Source organism: Camelus bactrianus, chromosome 8 (genome assembly GCF_048773025.1).
Source record: "Camelus bactrianus isolate YW-2024 breed Bactrian camel chromosome 8, ASM4877302v1, whole genome shotgun sequence".
NCBI classification, from domain to species: Eukaryota; Metazoa; Chordata; class Mammalia; order Artiodactyla; family Camelidae; genus Camelus; species Camelus bactrianus.
This window is the reverse complement of record NC_133546.1, coordinates 29,879,865-29,893,899: the sequence shown is the minus strand read 5'-3', so window position 1 is coordinate 29,893,899 and position 14,035 is coordinate 29,879,865. Positions and strand designations below refer to the sequence as shown.

At 36.9% G+C, this 14,035-nt stretch overlaps 1 protein-coding gene across 1 annotated transcript in view; it reads left to right on the top strand.

Moving 5' to 3' along the window:
• The window catches only part of LAMA2 (laminin subunit alpha 2), a 516,774-nt gene that overhangs the window by 483,019 nt on the left and 19,720 nt on the right, over positions 1–14,035 (top strand). Inside the window, exons 56-58 of the mRNA XM_045524726.2 lie at positions 6,926–7,074; positions 12,174–12,350; positions 12,593–12,761. Of these exons, the coding sequence (XP_045380682.1) occupies positions 6,926–7,074; positions 12,174–12,350; positions 12,593–12,761 (495 nt within the window). The remainder of the gene's footprint in view (positions 1–6,925; positions 7,075–12,173; positions 12,351–12,592; positions 12,762–14,035) is intronic.

The following is a 14,035-nucleotide window of genomic DNA, read 5'->3' as shown; positions in this document are numbered from 1 at the left end:
ATCTTGTTTATCTATTCTACATTTTGAAATCCCAGTCTGTCCATTCCCACCCTCCCTGCCCCCTTGACAACTGCAAGTTTGTATTCTATGTCTTTGAGTCTGTTTCTGTTTTGTAGTTTTTTTTTGTTTTGTTTTTTTTTTTAAGATTCCACATATGAGTGATCTTTCTTTCTCTTTCTGGCTTACTTCACTTAGAATGACATTCTCCAGGAACATCCATGTTTCTGCAAATGGTGTTACATAGATGGTTTTTATGGCTGAATAGTATTCCATGGTATAAATGTACCACATTTTCTTTATCCACTCATCTGTTGATGGATATTTAGGCTGTTTCCATGTCTTAGCTATTGTAAAAAGTGCTGCTGTGAACATTCGGGTACAGGTGTCATTTTGAAGTAGGGTTCCTTCTGGATATATGCCCAGGAGCGGGATTCCTGGGTCATACGGTAAGTCTATTCCTAGTCTTTTGAGGAATCTCCATACTGTTTTCCACAGTGGCTGCACCAAACTGCATTCCCATCAGCAGTGTAGGAGGGTTCCTTTTTCTCCACAGCCTCTCCAGCATTTGTCATTTGTGGATTTTTGAATGATAGCCATTCTGACTGGTGTGAGGTGATACCTCATTGTAGTTTTAATTAGCATTTCTCTGATAATTAGTGATATTGAGCATTTTTTCATGTGCCTATTGATCATTTGTATTTCTTCCTTAGCAAATTGCTTGTTTAGGTCTTCTGCCCATTTTTGGATTGGGTTGTTTGTTTTTGTCTTACTAAGTCATATGAGTTGCTTGTATATTCTGGAGATCAAGCCTTTGTCGGTTTCATTTGCAAAAATTTTCTCCCATTCCATAGGTTGTCATTTTGTTTTACTTACGGTTTGCTTTGCTGTGCAGAAGCTTGTAAGTTTAATTAGGTCCCATTTGCTTATTCTTGCTTTTATTTCTATTGCTTGGGTAGACTGCTCTAGGAGAACATTTTTGAGATGTATGTCAGATATTTTGCCTATATTTTCTTCTAGGAAGTTCATTGTATCTGGTCTTATGTTTAAGTCTTTGATCCATTTTGAGTTTATTTTTGTGTATGGTGTACGGAAATGTTCTAGCTTCATTGATTTACATGCTGCTGTCCAGTTTTCCCAACACCATTTGCTGAAGAGACTATCTTTATTCCATTGTATATTCTTGCCTCCTTTGTCAAAGATTAGTTGACCAGAAGTTTGTGGGTTCATTTCTGGGCTCTCTATTTTGTTCCATTGGTCCAGATGTCTGTTTTTGTACCAATACCATGCTGTTTTGATTACTGTAGCTCTATAGTATTGTCTGAAGTCGGGGAGAGTTACTCCTCCAGCCTCTTTTTTTTTTTCTTCAGTAATGCTTTGGCAATTCTAGATCTTTTGTGGCTCCATATAAATTTTATTATGGTTTGTTCTTGTTCTGTGAAATATGTCCTGGGTAATTTGATAGGGATTACATTAAATCCGTAGATTGCCTTGGGCAGTATGAGCATTTTAACAATATTGATTCTTCCCATCCAGGAGTATGGGATATCTTTCCATTTTTTTTAAGTCTTCTTTAATTTCCTTAATCAGTGTTTTATGGTTTTCCATGTATAAATCTTTCACTTCCTTGGTTAGTTTTATTCTTAGGTATTTTATTACTTTGGGTGCTATTTTACTTTTTTTTTTAACATTTTTTATTGATTTATAATCATTTTACGATGTTGTATTAAATTCCAGTGTAGAGCACAATTTTTCAGTTACACATGAACATATCTATGTACATTGTCACATTTTTTTCTCCGTGAGCTACCATAAGATCTTGTATATATTTCCCTGTGCTATACAGTATAATCTTGTTTATCTATTCTACAGTTTTGAAATCCCAGTCTATCCCTTCCCACCCTCCGCCCACTTGGCAACCACAAGTTTGTATTCTATGTCTATGAATCTATTTCTGTTTTGTGTTTATGCTTTGTTTGTTTTTTGTTTGTTTGTTTTTAGATTCCACATATGAGCGATCTCATGTGGTATTTTTCTTTCTTTTTCTGGCTTACTTCACTTAGAATGACATTCTCCAGGAGCATCCATGTTGCTGCAAATGGTGTTATGTTGTCAGTTTTTATGGCTGAGTAGTATTCCATTGTATAAATATACCACATCTTCTTTATCCAGTCATCCGTTGACGGACATTTAGGCTGTCTCCATGTGGGTGCTGTTTTAAAGAGGATTGTTTTTTTACTTTCTTCTTCTATTGATTCATTGTTAGTGTAAAGAAATGCAACTGATTTTTGAACATTAATCTTGTAATCTGCTACCTTGCTGAATTCTTCGATTATTTCTAGTAGTTTTTGGGTGGACCTTTTACAGTTTTCTATATATAGTATCATGTCATCTGCATATAGTGGCACTTTTACCTCTTCTTTTCCAGTTTGGATCCCTTTTATTTCTCTCTCTTGCTTGATTGCTGTGGCTAGGACTTCCAAGACTGTGTTGAATAGGAGTGGTGATAGTGGGCATCCTTGTCTTGTCCCAGATTTTAGTGGGAAGCTTTTGAGTTTTTCACCGTTGAGTATTATGCTGGCTTTAGGTTTGTCATATGTAGCTTTTATTATGTCAAGATATGTTCCCTCTATACCCACTTTGGTGAGAGTTTTTATCATAAATGGGTGTTGAATTTTATCAAGTGCTTTTTCTGCATCTATTGAGATGATCATGTGGTTTTTGTCCTTTCTCTTGTTGATATAATGTATTACATTGATTGATTTGCATATGTTGAACCACCCTTGTGTCCCTGGGATGAACCCCACTTGATCATGATGTAAAATTTTTTTATGTGTTGTTGGATTCTATTTGCTAATATTTTGGTGAGGATTTTTGCGTCTATGTTCATCAGTGATATTGGCTTATAATTCTATTTTGGGTAGTGTCTTTGCCTGGTTTTGGTATCAGGTGATGGTGGCTTCATAGAATGAGTTTGGGAATATTCCCTCATTTTCAATCTTCTGGAAGAGTTTGAGAAGGACTGGTATGAGTTCTTCTTTCTATGTTTGGTAGAATTCCCCGGTGAAACCGTCAGTCCTGGACTTTTATTTGTAGGGAGGTTTTTTTATTGCTAATTCGATTTCATTTCTAGTGATTGGTTTGTTCAAGTGGTCAGTTTCTTCTTCACTGTATGTTTCCAGAAACTTGTCCATCTCCTCTAGTTATCCATTTTGGTTCCATATGGTTTTTCATAATATTCTCATATGATATTCTGTATTTCTATGTTATTTGTTGCAATTTCTCCATTTTCCTTTCTTATTTTGCTAATTTGTGCTCTCTCTTTTTTCTTCTTTGTGAGTTTGGCCAGAGGTTTATCGATTTTATTTACTCTTTCAAAAAATCTGCTTTTGTTGTGATTAATTTTTTTTTCCTTTTTTTTTTTTTTAGTCTCTATTATATTTATTTCCTCCCTGATCTTTATTATTGCCTTCCTTCTGCTGACTTTCGGGTTTTTTGCTCTTCTTTTTCTAATTCTTTTAGCTAGTGGGTTACTTTGTTTATTTGAGATTGTTCTTTTTTGAGGAAAGCCTGTATCGCTATAAACTTCCCTCTTAGCACTGCCTTTGCTGCATCCCATAAATTTTGTGTAGTTGTGTTTTCATTTTCATTTGTCTTGAGGTATTTTTAAATTTCAACTTTGATTTCATCATTGACCCATTGTTTTTTTTTTTTTTAATAGTGTGTTATTTAAGCTCCATACTTTCCTTTTTTTCTCCTTTGTTTCTCTGTAGTTGATTTCCAGTTTCCTGGCATTGTGGTCAGTAAAGATGCTTGAAATAATTTCTATCTTCTTAAAATTGTTGAGGCTTCTTTTGTAGGCATCATAACACTTTACTGCCTTGGTATTCCTCCAGTACTTTCAATCACATTTTTAAAGATTTAAATTTTTCCACTTAATCTAGCTTTTCTCAGTGAAAGAGTTTTTAGGAATTACCTGGTCTGCCACGGTCAAAGCTTAGAGTGCTTAAGATATATGTCCTTAAATATGCACACATCCTTGTAAATCAAGGTGTATTGTTTGTGATTACATATTTTTCAATCACTTTTAGCATTTAAAATTTAGTAATTGATAATATTATATGATAATATTACTCTCTTGTCCTGTAAATAAAAGAAAGACTAAACAAAATATAGTTCACCCTTGAACAACATGGGTTTGAACTGCACAGGTCCACTGATACAGTGTTTTTTTTAATAGTAAATATAACAGTACTCCATGACCCTAGGTTGGTTGAAACTGAGATGCAGAACATCCAGTACAGAGTAACTGTGTGTAGGGAGGGCCAACTACAAGTTATACTCGGATTTTCAACTTTGTAGAGGGTCAGAGCCCAGTGTTGTGCAAAGGTCAACTGTATTGGCAAATAAAATCCAAAGATGTATAACTGTGAGTAACTTGCATTATCTCAGGAACACAAAGGTGGTTAGATATTAGAAAATCTAAGAATCATATAAGGATCTTGATAGATGCAGAGAGAACTTTTGGTAAAACTTAACACCCATTCCTGATTAAAAACATACAAACAAACAAAAAAAAAGACTTGGTAAACCTAGAGGATGGAGCTTCTTGATAGAAAAACGTTATAAACATTCCCTATAAAATCAAGCCCGAGAAAAGGATGAATATTCACTGTACCAGTCTTAGCCAGTCTTAGCCAGTGCAATAAGTAAAGAACAAGTAAATAATAGTGTAAAAGCAAGGATGTAATTTAAGAATAAATATAACAGAACAAATGTAAGACCTATATGGGGAAAATTATAAAACTTGTTGAAAATTACAACAGACTACTTATTAAAGTCAACATGTTAATGGAGAGACTCAGTATTAAAAGTATATCAGTTCTTCACAAAATGGTATGTAGATTCAGCTTCAATGAAAACACCACCTTATCTTTCTGTCAGTCAGGACAAGCTAATTCTAAAATTTATATCAAAGATCAAAAGCCCAAGAAAGTCCTGAAATAGAAGAATAAGTTGGTGGGCTGTCCTACCAAATACTGGCTAGAGTTTTGAATCATAGTAGTGTGGTGTTAATTCATGGATAACTCTGTGTTAGTGGAACAGAATAGAGAACCGTGAATATATGCGAACATAGATAGAAATGACATTTAGCAATAGGCAGCATTGCACATCATTAGGAAAAAATGAATCTTTTAGTGAATGATTCTGAGGCAATTGGTTAACTATATAGAAAAAAATGAAATAAATCTATTCACACCAAACAGAAAAATAAATTCCCAATGAATTGAAGTCTTATATATAAAAGGAATTTTTTTTTTTTTAATTTTAGGAGAAAATAAAGGTTAATCTTTGACCTTAGGGGGAAAAAAAACTTAGTGAAGAAAAAATTTTTTTAAATTTTTTTTGAAGAGTAGAGGGAGAAAAGTGTTATTTTTATCTCATTTTATGCTGCACATAATAAGCACTGACTAAATATAAAACATAAATGCTCTCTTAAATGCTTTATCTTTTAATTTTAAAAAATAAAATTATTTTCAAATTGTTACAACTGATGAGCTAGTTATAATAAGGGGACCAGATCAAACATTGTGAAATGGATTTCCGCTGAAGGATGTGTTTCCTAGGTCATGGTCAAATAATTAAGCACCACCTTAGGTTTCGGATTTCTCCTCATCAGGACTAAATAAATGGACTTAAATCACCAGCTTTCATGTTCTTAAAATAAACACAGCTCTCTCTCTCTCTCTCTCTCTCTCTCTTTGTATATATATATATATTCCCATTAAAACAATTAAATGAGAAAATATTAACTACTGCAATACAAAGTAAATTAAAAATAACATGTTCATGTTTCAATGTATCATTTTAATGGTAATGAGTATCTAGTTTTTAAAATCTGTTAGTAAATGCTATCTGAAAGAGGAGACAATATTAAATAGTTCATGTCTGTTGTAGAACCAATACTGGTTAAACCAACATACTTTATTTTTCAAAGCTACCAGTTTTGATACCCATAGGGTCATTTGTGATTATGTTCTGCTGAAGGGGTTTGAAACATCGAACAATCAGCTAAAAATTTTTTTAATTGAGTGAGCACTTGGCAGTTGCTCCTTTGATGGGTGGCGAGCACTAACCCACATCCTCTGGACAATTTGTGTTGGACAGGCAGCTGCATAGATGATTTTGTAAATTATTAGAGACATTGTGATGTTTGACTGAAACCATCTCCACCACCTCAGGTGACTTGTGGAGGACCGAATGATCACCCTGCAGCAAATGCCCCCGTGCTCCACAAGAGAGGAGCACGCATGGCATAAGCTTTGGGGACAAGGACTGCATTCACACTCCCTGGGGTTCATAATCTGATCTCAAAACCATACTGGTTGCTATAGTAACAGTGGCAAGAAGAAAGCAGTCGTGTTTGTGGCTGAAAAATTGTCTTCCTTCTTTCTAAATGTAGGAGACACGTTACATGTCGGTGATTGTGATCTGTTCCAGCAGCCCAGAGAACGAATTAAAATCTAAACACTCAAAATGCTGTGAGGTTGGGAGTCAGGCATGATTTTCAGAAGCTAGCTGTCCATTTATGAATATAAGGGAGAGGAATTTTATTGACACCCTTTGTTCCTGATGGGTTTTTTGAGTTAGAAGCCCAGTGCAAGCACAGCTGTTACTTTCAGCATCACAAATCTGCTTTGCAGACACTGCTATATTATTATGTCCACTTTCCACATCATCTAACAAGCAAAAATTATAAATGGTTAAAAAGCTATTTCCAGCTGCTTTAAATACTCTAAGAAAATATTGAGTCTTAACTTCTCAGGTAAGATCTCAGAGAAGATGGATCCGCAGTTCCGTCAGGGAACTAAGCTTAAATCGTACGTGAGATTCCCCTTTAATCCTCAATAACCATTTGCTGTTTCAGGCCTATTATGCGATATTCCTGAACAAGGGCCGTCTGGAAGTGCATCTCTCCACGGGGACACGAACAATGAGGAAAATTGTCATCAAACCAGAGCCGAGTCTGTTTCACGACGGGAGAGAACATTCTGTTCACGTAGAGAGAACTAGAGGGTAACAATAGTCCTAGCAACTGACTGTACTGCCGTAACTAACATGAACTCCTTGGCTGGCCTTAGTCTCTGCCTGGACCTTTGAGTGCATGGATATACAATGCATTGCCAAACTATCAAAACGTTTAATTTCACTTTCTTTATATTTCATACTTCGGGAACCTCATTTACCTTGGTGCTTAAGAGTTTTATTCTTAATGTTTTTATGCTGGGCAGGTCTCTCCACCTTTGGAAAACCCAAACACATCTTCTGAAGCTAGAGACAAAGCTCTCCCTCCACACCCTTCAAATACTCTCTTCTCTAGTAAGGTCTGCGCGTGGTGAAATGCACAGAACAGCTCCGCTGGAGCCAGCAGCCTTTGGCAGCTGCTGTTTCATTCAGGCTCCAAAGCAGTTATGGCAGCCGCTTAGAAATCTGTCACAGATATAGGGCATGGCAGCAGCTGCAGGACCTACCGAGCACCGTTCCAGGCATGTCTCATGCCTGGCCCCTGCCAAGGTGTGCAGAGCCCCTGCACGGGGGCTTCGTGAGGGAACAGAGTTGAGAGAGAGAAGGGAGAAGGCTGCTGTCTTGCCGTCAGCGCAGAGGCTGCCTCTCTGCAGATCCCCTAGAGCACTTGCTTCCCAGCCCTGAGTCCGAGAACTGGCTATTAGCATTATGAACTGATTTCTTAGGTCCTCAGAATGCTTCAGGGCTTTCTGCTTACTTGATGGGGGAAGTCACTTGTATTTTTCATCAAAATGCTGTATGACAGCTCAGAGAGGTAATTAGTTTAGAAGGACAATTAGAGAAAAAGAAAACAGAAGTCCAGAGACTTCAGACCTCCAAACCAGCAATCCATTTATTAGACTGAAGACATAGAAAAGAACTGGAAACCATTTGCTGAAACCTTAAAACACAGAGGATACTTTTAAATACAACAATGTGAGTGTGTCATAAAAGTTCAAGTAAGCACATGCCGTTCTGTAGTTAAAGACCTCCATTTTCCAACCATCCTCTTGCGTGGAAAATAGTTTAAGTAAGTGATAAGCATGTCTTGTCTTCTAAGTAAGTGGTAAAACTTTCCTCAGTTCATGTCTTTTTTATTACATAGGGCATTAGGTTGTGGGCTGAATTGATACCAAGCATTCTTGCAGAGTATCTGCTAACTGAGATGTTTAGAAACCATGATTAAGACAAATGAGGGATCAATATTTGAACAAACTAAGAACTTTTACTAATCTTAGAGGCACATATTGCAGTCATGGTTTCTGAAGAGAAATGCAAACTGAATTTTCTCATTTAAATCTTAAGGAATGCTCTAGAATACTGATTTTACACGTCTTCCAGACTAGATTGCAGGTCCTATGCCAATTTTTAGTTCTTCTCATTGGAAGAAAGACTTTTAAAGTCTCTAAACTTTAAATAATTTCCATAAGCAAATGCTGACTTGAGAAATACAGTTGACAAAAAAATCATGCGAAATCTGTTACCTTGTAGAGAAAGGATCCTGACATTCCCAAGAGCATTACGATGTTGTGCTAAGGTGTCCTTTTAACAGGTGTCTGTTATTTTATTGTGCCAACTTCACAGCTGTTGGCCATCAATCTAACCTTTATTTGATTAAGCTCAGTGTATAGTATATCACTGAAAACTGGTCATTCAGTTAATTGGCCATATAAACAAACAGTTTTGCTATTCGCTGTTAATTAAAGGATAATGTATTGGACATATTAGTGTGTTGTCACTGCACTCTGTGGCAAAGCAAGAACTCATTTGCTACCATAATGTCTCATTCAGCACTCTAAGGTCAAAAAACAATCATCACCTATCCTTTAAGCAAGCGCTTCAATTAACTCAACCAGAGATCACTAATGACCCTAAGAACTTCACCCAGGAATACATTTTAATGCTTCATATCAATTCCACTGCATGCTCTCTGTCAAATACTAAGCAAAGATTATGTCCTTTAGTCATTTGCAATGTGAAATCTGTATTAATATCATTTCATCACAGATGAGGAAATATTAACCAACTGTCCCAAATCACATAGCTAGTAAATAAGAGACAGGGTTTAAAGTCAGATACACTTGACTTTAAACCTCCATCTGTGCTCACCAGCTATTTATTCTTGCCCTTTCTGTGACATCAAAGATCTGTGTTACGTCATGTTGATTATGATACTCTTATTAGCTTAGAAATATTTGCTGTCTTCCAACACTGTTTAGACCATAAATGTCAATTGTCAACTTCTTTTCTTAAAACTCTGGAGAAGATGGTAATTTTAATATCACCTCATAAAACCAATAGCTTTTTATCAAATTGAGAGGCATTATTCTTGCCTTTTTCTCTCCCCTCCCTGCCTCTCTTTACCTCCTCCCCATTCTTTCTCCTTTTCTACCCCTTCCTCTGCAAAAATTTCACCTCCTTTACTTTGATGTCTAATTCCCTAGTACTCCAGTGACCTCTCCCTGCTTTGCCCTCTGATCCTTCTCCCGGAGTCCACCTAAGTGGCCGGTGGTTCTAACTGGATGAAAACATTAAGCCCTAAGATCCTGGAGTAGAAGCTTAGGCAAATAGGTGTTCTCCTCTGTGACAGTGTTCTCCACGCAGGTACAGAGTTAGGCAAAAGACCACAAAATTCAATCAGATATTTCAGGAGTAATTTGAGGTTTCCAGAAGGAAACTGTGATTTGGACACTGCAACCCAAATGTTTCTTTCTTACAGTCCAAAATATCTTCAACCAAAAAATTTTTCAGATTTTGTTTGTCATGTAAATTGCAAATATCAGGGCACTTTCTCTTAAAATCTTTTACTACATATGTAGTTCATTTGGTGGTGGTCTGAGAAAAAAAAATCTTAGACCAATATTTCAAGCAAACAAGAAATAGAATGTAAGTAATAAAATGTTTAATTATTAAACTCCAAGAATCAATTATTGAAATTTTAAGGAAATACAGCTGACCTATCACAATACTAATAGTAATGAAATGTTTCTCATAATGCTTTTTGCACATAGCAGGTCCTCAGTAAAGAGTTTTTGAATTAATACTTTATTTGGTTTTGTTTTTTAAGTTTTTTTTTTTTTTTTCTGGGTCGAAGGAGGTAATTAGGTTTATTTATTTATTTATTTATTTATTTTAATGGCGGTACTGGCGATCAAACTCAGGACCTTATTCATGCTATGCATGCACTTTACCACTGATCTATACCTTCCCCCTGAGTTAATACTTTTAAAAAAGGAAACACACCAGAATTTTAGAGCACATGTAGGTAATCTCTTTCTTTACAAAGAACTTAAATAAATGACCTAGATTTGATGCTCCTTGGATGTAAAATACGAGCTGGATTCAGCCATGGTCTTCTAGCAGTGCCCTTATACAGCCTCAGTGCAGTCCCTTAGTTAAAGTTTTCCATGGATCAAAGTAGGTGTTTTTATCCTCATTTTATAAATGAATGAAATGAGACCGAGCAAGATTAAATAACTGTGCCAAGGTCACACAGCTAGTAAGCTTCCATAGTAGTACTTAATTCCAGTTTGTTCCTTCTGAAAGTTCATGTTCATTCTACATCTCCACCCTGTGATCTGATAAGAAAGGATCATTTTTATGGTGTTGGGGCAGAACCAGACTGAGAGAGTCCACATCACAAAGAGGAGGGCCTCTCCTAGATCTTTAAAGACTCTAATCAAAAGCAGAGATTTGCTCTCCTTGGACAATCTTTAATAGTGGCTAAAACCCCTCATTAAAACCCTTAAGAATACTACTATATCATATTAGTAACAGGTTACTTCTAGCAAAAGAGAGAAAAACAGGAACATGGGGGGTTACTTCTTGGTGAGTCACACATACCCAGAAGTGAGTGGGTATGAAACTTCTAAAAGTTTCATCAAACCACCAACATTCTTAGCAATGAGGTTGAACTCTCTTGAATTTTGCCAGCACAATCTTCTGGAATCTGGCAAAAAAAAAAAAAAAAAAAAAAAAGCCCAATATATCATTTCCCCTATTTTGCCTTTGAAACAAAATCCAACCTACTCCATCTACACATTCCAAACAATGACATTTTGAGCCACAACAATATCTGTTTTTTGTTCCATTGTCTTACATTTGAATTGTCCCAGTGGGCCAACTGCTCAGTGCCATTTCAGAGCGTCTTTGCCCTGGTTTATTGTTTCTAATTCAACATGTGTTTTTTCTTCTTTATAAGATCAAGTAGAATGCCACTTTAGGACTGAGTTTTCTATCTAAGTACTTCAGTTTTCTCCCTAGATGTGGAATAAGTTTTCAGGAATCCATTCATGATCCCTGGGCTATTGACTAACACTTCTGACCAAGAGCCCCACGCTGACGCTTGGGACCGAGTTCAAAACCTGCTTCTAGAACAAGAGAAAATGCCTTTGGTCATTTTCGTCACCCATCAGAACTCTTTGTCTCTTTCTGATTCTTCGCCCCAGGATCCAAGGAGTGGATAAGTAGCATGAGGTTCTCAATTAGTAATGTGTGAGCTATCTCTCATAAGCAAATTAGGGAAATTAATGAGATGGCCACTAAGGAAAATCATTGCAAAGAACAATTAGCATGGTGTACTTGCCTGCCTCTTTGATTCAAAAGCCAGCAGCTACATTCTTTATAAAACGTCCTGTAAGTGTTTGCTGTTGATTCCTGCAGTCTAAGCTCTCAGGAGTACAGTTTGTCCCCTAGCAAGAAGATAATAGCTAGCACAAACCAAGAAACAAAGAGCCAAACAAAACGTGACCCCATGCTGTGCTAAACTGACTGAGCCTCATACGATTAGACATTACTACCTGGAACAGAAGCCTGCTCAACGGGCTCAGGCCACTGTAAGGGCCACTGTTGTCAACACCCCCAGAGGCTAATGTTGCAGCTGCACCACGGCCTTGTTTCAGCAAACTCTCAGGGAGAGTTAACGAGGGAGGCGGAGGGCCAAGATCCTGAGAAACAGTATCGTTTTCTTAGTGTGGAATTCCTAATCATCACATTCAGCTCCCTTCAAAGCTACAGGAAGGAGGGGTGAGGGGTGGCAGGAAAGAGTTTGATTTCCGGTTGTAGTGGACGTTAACGTGTTTTTTACTTATTTATTTTAAATGTTTTATCAGCATCTTTACTGTTCAAGTCGATGAAGACAGAAGGCATATGCAAAATCTGACCGTAGAACAGGCGATAGAAGTTAAAAAGCTTTTTGTTGGGGGTGCTCCACCTGAATTTCAACCCTCCCCACTCAGAAATATTCCTCCTTTTGAAGGCTGTATTTGGAACCTTGTTATAAACTCTGTGTAAGTGAATCTCTTTGTTAATTTTTTTTTTCCCATGTGAGAATCACTGTTGCAAAAAGAATCATTTTCTAAAACCATGGTGGGTGGGGTCAGGGAAGAAAACAATGCAGATCTTCAAGTTAGACTTTTTTAAATTGCACTGATGACCTTTAAAAGGGGAGGGGGGAAATGTGCTATAATTGTAAGGAAGCAAGACAATGAAAAATAAGAGAAAGTATTTCATTTTAATTATATTCCCTTAGGCCTATGGACTTTGCGCAGCCTGTATCCTTCAAAAATGCGGACATCGGTCGCTGTGCCCATCAGAAACTTCCTGAGGATGAAGATGGAGCAGTTCCCGCTGAAATAGTTATCCAGCCAGAGCCAGTTCCCACCCCCACCTTCCCTGCACCCACCCCAGTTCTGGCACATGTAAGTGTTTACATCCCGCTGCTTTCTAAATTTAACCCTGTTTTCAGTCGTTTCAGAAGGAAGGTTACTCAGGATATCTAGTCTACTCTGCTACTCGTAGAGGAAGGGTCCCCTGTCTATGAAAGCCTATTCTCCTTACAAATTCCTTGGATTGCTTTTATTTATGTATCTATTCTCCTCTAATTTTCCTGGCATGTGTTTTTAGTTGAAAAGTTAGCACAGAAATGTCCACAAGATGAAGAATACAGTCCACCTATAATAGCACCACACAGAGGCAACCATATCAATTTTCAGCCCCTTTTATTTGCATTTTTACATAGTAGATCTCATGTCATGTATAAAATTAGGTATTCTGTTTTTAAAAACTGGTAATACATAATTGAAACTTTTTAAACATTAAGCAAATGTGTGTGTCTAATATGATTACATATGAGTGTGTGTGAGAGAGAGACATACACATGCAAAATATCTCATGGTGCAAGAGGTAATATACCCTTGATTAGAGCATGGGGTCCAGAGTCAGACTGCCTGGGTTCAAATCCCAGCACTCTATCTACCATCAGTATGAATCTGGGAGAGCTACTTAGCCAATCTACTCCCCTCAGGTTCCTCATCTCTACAATGAGTATATTAATAACACATATGTCAGAGTCATTATGAGGATTAAGAAAAAATTTGTTAAATGCCTGGCGTATGCTAAGTATTTAATAAATGGCATAATTATTATATAGTAATGATCAGAATGACTGCTTTTAACAATGTTTATTCAATATTGTGTGTAATTTTCCTAACAGCTATGTAACATATATACCTATAGACTTATCTCATTTTCAGTTGTGTTAATAAGAATTGGCTAGCCTGAGTAATATACCCAGACAAGCCAGTAAGTGGCAGGATAGGAATTTTGATCCAGTGGATCTGATTATACAGTCTGGTTTCTTATCACTGCAGCACTTTGTCTTTACAATGTATTCTACTTCTTCCTCATTGAGGGCCATTTAGAGTGTTTCCAGTTTTTCACTATTAGAAACTCTATTCTGATGAGGGCCTCAGTACAGCAGCCTTTCTCATTGTTTCTGATGATGTTCTTAAAATAGATTCCTAGATGGGTAACTCTGCCTCCAAATGATGAATGTACCTAAGGTTCTCCATACATTTATATGAACTGTTCTTTGCAAAGGTTATACCAATTTACGTTCTCACTGCCAAAGATTTCTCTATGCTCTGGACAGCACGTGCATCGTATTTTTAATACTTGCCAGTTGATGGGTGGG